Genomic DNA, 7,484 nt, shown 5'->3' on the forward strand with positions numbered 1-7,484 from the left:
GTAGTGTTTTCAAAAAAAAACATACATTCTCCAATGAGCTAAGCCGATGTGCACCATGATTTTTTTTCAATGTTTCAGAATATCCAAGTATCAGAAATTAGACTTGTTTAAAAACAATTATACTATGGTGGGGTAACTACACAAAAAGACACAAAAAGACAAAGATAAAGATTGCAACATTCGGTATTTTATCGATATTTAATTTCGCTTGTTGCTTTTCGGTTCTTCTGGGGTTTTACCCACCCCGAGGACCCCCTTCTGGTTGGTCGCTTCCCCAACCCCCCACTTGCTTTGCGGTTCTTCTGGGGTTTTACCCACCCCGAGGACCCCCTTCTGGTTGGTCGCTTCCCCAACTCCCCCCCCCCCATTTGCTTTTCGGTTTTTCTGGGGTTTTACCCACCCCGAGGACCCCCTTCTGGTTGGTCGCTTCCCCAACCCCCACCCCATTTGCTTTTCGGTTTTTCTGGGGTTTTACCCACCCCGAGGACCCCCTTCTGGTTGGTCGCTTCCCCCAACTCCCCCCCCCATTTGCTTTTCGGTTCTTCTGGGGTTTTACCCTCCCCGAGGACCCCCTTCTGGTTGGTTGTTTCCCCAACCCCCACTTGCTTTTCGGTTCTTCTGGGGTTTTACCCACCCCGAGGACCCCCTTCTGGTTGGTCGCTTCCCCAACCCCCCCCATTTGCTTTTCGGTTTTTCTGGGGTTTTACCCTCCCCGAGGACCCCCTTCGGGTTGGTTGTTTCCCCAACCCCCACTTGCTTTTCGGTTCTTCTGGGGTTTTACCCACCCCGAGTACCCCCTTCTGGTTGGTCGCTTCCCCAACCCCCCCCCCCCATTTGCTTTTCGGTTCTTCTGGGGTTTTACCCACCCCGGGGACACCTTTCTGGTTGGTTGTTTACCCAACCCCCCACTTGCTTTTCGGTTCTTCTGGAGTTTTACCCACACCGAGGACCCCCTTCTGGTTGGTCGCTTCCCCAACCCCCCCCCCCCTTTGCTTTTCGGTTCTTCTGGGTTTTACCCACCCCGAGAATGGCCTTCTGGTTGGTCGTTTCCCCAACCCCCCACTTGCTTTTCGGTTCTTCTGGGGTTTTACCCACCCCGAAGACCCCCTTCTGGTTGGTCGCTTCCCCAACTCCCACTTGCTTTTCGGTTCTTCTGGTGTTTTACCCACCCCGAGGACCCCCTTCTGGTTGTTTCGGTTGTTCTGGGTTTTACCCACCCCGAGGACCCCCTTCTGGTTGGTCGCTTCCCCAACCTCCCACTTGCTTTTCGGTTATTCTGGGGTTTTAGCAACCCCGAGGACCCACTTCTGGTTGATCGTTTCACCAACCCAACGCCTTCTTTCCAGATCTTCTAGAGTTTTACCCGACCCGAGGTCCCTTTCTGGTATGCCCTATTGATAGTATCTGTCGTTCGGTAGGTAGAGGTAGGTTCAGGTATTTGGTAGGTATGTGCTTTTGGTAGGACTTGGCTTTGGTAGGTATAGGTAGGTTCCGTCTTTTGGTAGGTATTGGTAGGTTCCGGTAATTGGTAGGTAATGGTTTTGTAGGTATTGGTAGGTTCCAGTATTTAGTATGTATTGGTTTTGGTAGTTATTGGTAGCTTTTGGCCTTTGTTAGGTATTGTTAGGTTCCGGTATTTGGTAAGTAATGGTTTTGTAGGTAGTGCTGGGTTCCGGGTTTTGGTAGGTATTGCTATTTTGTAGGTATTGGTTGGCTCTAACAATTGTTAGGCATTGATTTTCATAGGTATTATTAGCTTCTTGCGGTAACAAAAATCTACTGTAACCACCAAAACATTTCTGACTGTACTCGGTTTGTCTACACAACTCTAACTTCTCATTAATGGTTGAGACGCGGTCATCCTCAAACAATACAGTGCCCAAAATGAGTACTAATTCATCCGACTCCCCAGATGAAACAATGTTAACTCAACAATCCATTGGTACCTCAACAGCAGTCAAGTCAAATGAACAGAAGCGATTAGAAACGTCAAAACTAATGATTGAAAATGACATAAAGCTTCATATTGACTACATGCTTTCTGAAATTGAAGCTTCGGACGATTTGGAAAGTTTAAACGAAATGAAAGAAGACATAAGAGCAATGCAACAGAAACTTGAGTTCATAATTTTTGAACTGCTTAATTTCGTTGAGCTTGATGAACAAGATCAGATGTCCAGAGACTTCATTCGGCTAAAAATAGACATAAAAAGGACTTTCACGTTAATAAGAAAACAAGTTAAAGAGGTAAACACAAGAAACCAGCAAGAAATGACTGCTTCAGAACCAGACTCCATGAAAACCATCGTCCATGATGACAATATAATGCTACATCAACAGCAACAGCCTCGCCTCAATTTTGTTTTCGACGACTCCGTTACTGAACAAACTCATTCATTTAATTCCGCTTCAGCGCCCGCTGGAAGCTCTTTTGCCGTTAGTTCAAGTTGTACTGCACCCGGTGGTTCAACTTACAATGGCCACACAACGTCTTCCTTTTTGAGATTCTCAACTGCTCCCTACAGCACATCTCAACCATCTTTCGTGAGTGTTCCAGTCGGATATCTGTCAACAAATGTCACATCTCTCTGTCAAAACTACCCTAATCCATCCAATCCGTCAACTTTCAGTAGTTTCTCGCAACCTATTGTTTCACAAATGCCACAATTTTCTGGACAATCAGTATTGATCTGCACGTGTTTCCAGAAATCTGTACCAAAATTAAATGCAGATCATTTCAATGGTGATCCTTTGAGTTGGATGAAATGGTTCAGCACCTTTCAAGCTACTATTGACCGAAGTCCAATGATATCACCCGAAAAAATGATTCATTTACAGTCGCTTTTAAACGGCGAAGCCAAGGCCCTTGTGGACGGTTATGGTTGCAACGGTGACCTATACGCTTCAGCAATAAATCGCCTCCAAGAGCATTCTGGTAACCCAAAACGAATAGTAAACGCATTTCTGGAAAAGCTCTCAAGTTTCAAAGCCCCAAACCTAGCTCATCCAGAAAGCTACACACAGTTCTCTTGCTTTCTTTTAACAATGGTGGACACCTTCTCCCAACAAGGTTTCATTCACGATCTACATTCAACAACTAACTTGAACGTTGCACTCGCAAAGCTTCCCAACCCTGTACGGCTCGAGTGGAACAAATTTGTTTTGAAGAAAAACTATCAACAACCGTCTCGCCAAACACTATCTGAGTGGCTTCTCAACTTCTCTAAAGCATGTAATGATTTGAACTCTATAATTCACGTTACGCAAAACAACTTCAAAACACCTGGGAAACCAACTTTTTTAGCCGATATAATAACGCTACCAATGGCAAGAAAAATAGTTACCAGAGGCAATTTCGAAACAACGTAAGTGATTACTTGCAGTCTGAAAACAAACAGACAGCAATCAAGCCATGCCCCAGCAAAGAAAATTGTCAATTCTTGTATAAATATACGCATTTCCAGTCTCTTCCACCGAGCATTCGAAGAAACCACATAAGAAAACTTAAGTTGTGTTTTAACTGTTTTGGAAGTCACCACGTCGACAAGTGCACCTCAAAAAACGTCTGCCGTAATAACAATTGTGGAAAACCAAAGCAGCACGCTCTGCTTCATGATAGTTTCGATATAAATCCTGGCTCTAAGAAACCTAACGTTAAAGCAGTCCATTTACAAGGAACAGGTCAAATCGCCGTAGTTCCTGTGCAACTGAGAAATGGTGAGAAGACCTTAAGTACATATGCTTATTTAGACAATGGTAGCTGTCAGAGCTTAATGCTTAAGTCAGCAGCCTCAGAACTAAACATTGACATGAAATTCGTTGGAAAAATGCCAATCAGTGCATACCACATGACAAAGAAATTGACTGCGCTCCTGTAAAAGTTTACATTAAGCCACTGCAGTCTGATCAGCAATCCTTCCTTCTAACTGACGTAATTGCTGTCCCGAATCTGAATATGTCCCCTGTCGATACACAAAAATTGAACCAACTCTGTGCATCGTTTGAACACCTCAGTCATATCAGTTTTCCTGAGATTGGGAATAACTCTGTCTCAATAATCCTTGGGATAGATAATCTTGATCTCATTCAATACAAACAAATAGTGAAAGGACCCAAGAATGCTCCTTGGGGAGTAGAGACCCAGCTAGGCTGGACATGTGCAGGAAAGACAGATTTGGCACTAGACGAAATTCACTCAATACATCGTACAATTCACTCAATTGAATAGCCACCCTAATATGGATGAACAAATGTTCAAAATGGTATCAGATTGGATGAAAATCGAAAACCTAGGCATAGCGTCACCCAAAAAGGCAATGTCCAAAAATGATAAAAAGAACCCTTGAAGTACTGGAGAACACAACACAACTCCTTGACGGACACTATCAAGTTGGTCTCCTCTGGAAGGAAAATGCGAAACTTCCCAACAACAGACGGCTCGCTGAGAAGCAACTTTACCAATTGAACGACAAACTCAAAAAACCCTCAGCTCAAACAAATGTACGAAGAAACGCTTGAGAATGATCTACTAAACGGATATGTCGCTAAAGTTGATTCGGATACCGAGGACTCGGATTCGATTGCTTCTTTCCTATCTCACCATCCAGTAACTAACGAGAACAATCCCGGTAAAGTGCGGCGCGTAGCCAATGCGTCAAGTGTTTTTCAAGGTCAGTCCTTGAATTCAAACTTACTGAAAGGACCAGATCTGCTTAGTAACCTTACCGGCGTTATTCTGCGATTCAGAGAGGACAACATTGCATTATCCGCAGACATTGAACAGATGTTCATGCAGGTCAAAGTAACTCCTGAAGATCGAAAATTTCTGCGTTTTCTCTGGATTAATGATGGTCGCGTTGATACATACGAGTACACAAGCCATATTTTTGGCGCTACGGACTCGCCTTGCATTGCATCATATGCACTGAGAAAATCAGCTCGTGACAGTTGTGAACAGTTTCCAGATGTCATAAAATACATTGAACGCAACGTCTACATGGACGACTTCTATGTTGCTACTCACTCAGTAGAAAAGGCACAAAGAATACAACGTGAAATGAGAGCAACATTATCAAGAGGAGGCTTCAACCTCACCAAATGGAATTCTAACAGTTCTGAGTTCCTTGAAACTCTAGAGCCTGGCATAAGATTGGACCCATCAAAAGTTCAGCCTCAAAATCAGAAGGCACTTGGATTACCATGGATCCCACTAACTGATTGCTATATGATTGAAACTAAGCTCTTCCAAAAAATCAATTTCAATGAGGATATAACTCAGAGAAAACTACTGAGATTTGTAGCGTCTCTATTTGATCCACTTGGCTTTATTACTCCTTTAACTATTCGACTGCGGAAAGTTTTACAGGCTGCTTGGAATCAAGGACCGAAATGGGATAAGCCACTTCTTGTTCAAAAATTTCCAGATGTTTTCAGTTTAAGGGATGAAATCCCCAACTTAAAAGACCTACAAATACCCAGAAAGTACTTTCTAGACAAGCCTATCCGGTCAGTTCAACTTCATACGTTTACTGATGCTTCCGAGTTCGCTCTGTCAGCCGTCTGTTATATCAGGGTTGAGTACTCCGATCAGTCAATTTTCGTTAGATTCGTTATAGTAAATGCTCGTGTAGCCCCGCTGAAAAAGATGACCATTCCAAATTTAGAATTGCAAGCAGCTGTGTACGGTGCCCAACTTGCACAATTTTTTAAAGAAGAACAAGATATAGATTTCGCCGAAAGCATATATTGGTCTGACAGCACAACTGTTCTCTACTGGTTGCGAACACCTGAAATGCGACACAGAATTTTCATTGCCAATCGCTTGGCCAAAATTTTGGATGTCTCATCTGCTTTTGATTGGAGGTACATTCCATCGGCAGCGAACCCAGCAGATGACGGAACTCGAGGTTATAGTGTTTACCAAATGACATCGCAATCTCGCTGGATTTCAGGACCGTCGTTTTTGAGTAAACATAGATCAGACTGGCCCAAACAAGAGATTCTGCAATCGCAATATGTGAAGATAGTATCTTTCTCTTCCTCAGTACCTGTAACAGAAACTGTTGTCGATTTGAAGAGATTCAGCAGTTGGAATAAATTAATACAAGTAATCGCCTTTTGTTTCTTCTTTGCCGATAAGTGCAGGAAGCCTAGTAAAAACATTCAGTAAGACCACTACACTAAAGCGTATCTGCATATCATTCAAACAACCCAGAAACAAAATTTCCGGACAGAATTCTATGCTTTGAAGAAAGGTGATGATATATCCAGCTCTAGCATACTCAAACTCCTATCCCCGTTCATAGACAAAAACAACCAACTTCGAGCAAAGGCCGTTTGTCAAAAGCAAGCTTTTTGATGACTTCTTGTTACCACTTTATACTCGACGGCAATAACACTGCCACTAGATTGTTGATACAGCATACACATGAACTTAACCCCCACTGTGGTCCCGAACAAACTAGGAATATTCTAATGGAGTATTAATGGATACTTCGATGTCGAGCGGTAGTAAAACAAACCATTAGACACTATCTTCTTTGTCACCGAATGTTCCAAGACGTTAGCATTCCTAAAATGGCAGATTTACCTCAGGAAAGGTTGCCTAAAAACAATCAATTCGTCTTCGAAACAGCTGGACTTGATTTTTTTGGACCCTTTCCTGTTAATAACAATGGCAAGCTGTCTAGTCGTTACGTGCTACTATTTACATGTCTAGTTGTCAGAGCAGTCCATCTCGAGGTTTAAAATGACCTTAGCACCGACTCAACAATTAATTGCATAAGACGTTTTGTCAGCCGGAGAGGAAAACCCAACAAATTCATTTCACACTGCGGAAAATCATTTGTTGGTTCGAACAACAGCCTCAAGTCCAGCATCGCCGACCTAAAAGCGTCAAAATCATTTGCGGCAAAATTGCACCTTAGGAAAGTCGAAATTGTATGGAAATTCAACCCTCCAGCGGCCCCGCATTTCGGCGGAATCTGGAAGCGATTAGTGCAGATTTTCAAGTTTTCTCTCTATAAGGTCATTGGGTCACGAACCCTCACCGATGAAATATTATGCACAGTTACGTGTGAGATAGAGGCAAATATGAACTCTAGGCCCCTAATAAACGTTCCAAGTGATATAAATGATCCTTTACCTCTTACGCCAAAACACTTTCTTCTAGGTAGGTCTTCAGTCAATTTGCCTCCTGGCGTTTCTATTGGAGACGAAAAGAACATTTCAAAAGCTTGGCGTACATCGCAACAAATAGCTGCTCACTTCTGCAATCGATTTCTGCGAGAGTACCTTCCAGGCCAACAAATACGTTCCAAATGGAACAAAAGTTCAAAGAATCTGAAAGTGGACGACTTAGTATGGATCCTTGAGGACTTCACCCCCCGAGGCCTTTGGCCTGTTGCCCGAGTAACGCAAGTTTTTCCTGGAGAGGATGGGATCATTCGATCAGTCAAACTGAAAACCCCGAGCGGTGAGCGTAT

The 7,484-nt window shown here is 43.2% G+C and overlaps 1 protein-coding gene across 1 annotated transcript; it reads left to right on the plus strand.

The window, feature by feature from the left end:
* The first annotated feature begins 4,498 nt into the window (after window positions 1-4,498).
* LOC142350460 (uncharacterized) lies at window positions 4,499-6,169 on the plus strand. Its single transcript, XM_075402309.1, has one exon. It carries the CDS (start codon window positions 4,499-4,501, stop codon window positions 6,167-6,169), a length of 1,671 nt encoding a protein of 556 aa, XP_075258424.1.
* The last annotated feature ends 1,315 nt before the right edge of the window (window positions 6,170-7,484 follow it).

The sequence above is a fragment of the Convolutriloba macropyga genome, chromosome 12 (genome assembly GCF_964194025.1).
Source record: "Convolutriloba macropyga chromosome 12, txConMacr16.3, whole genome shotgun sequence".
NCBI classification, from domain to species: Eukaryota; Metazoa; Xenacoelomorpha; order Acoela; family Convolutidae; genus Convolutriloba; species Convolutriloba macropyga.

Bases quoted from the DNA above. Each gene is read 5' to 3' on its own strand.
- LOC142350460 (XM_075402309.1), top strand. From the start codon at position 4,499: ATGTACGAAGAAACGCTTGAGAATGATCTACTAAACGGATATGTCGCT.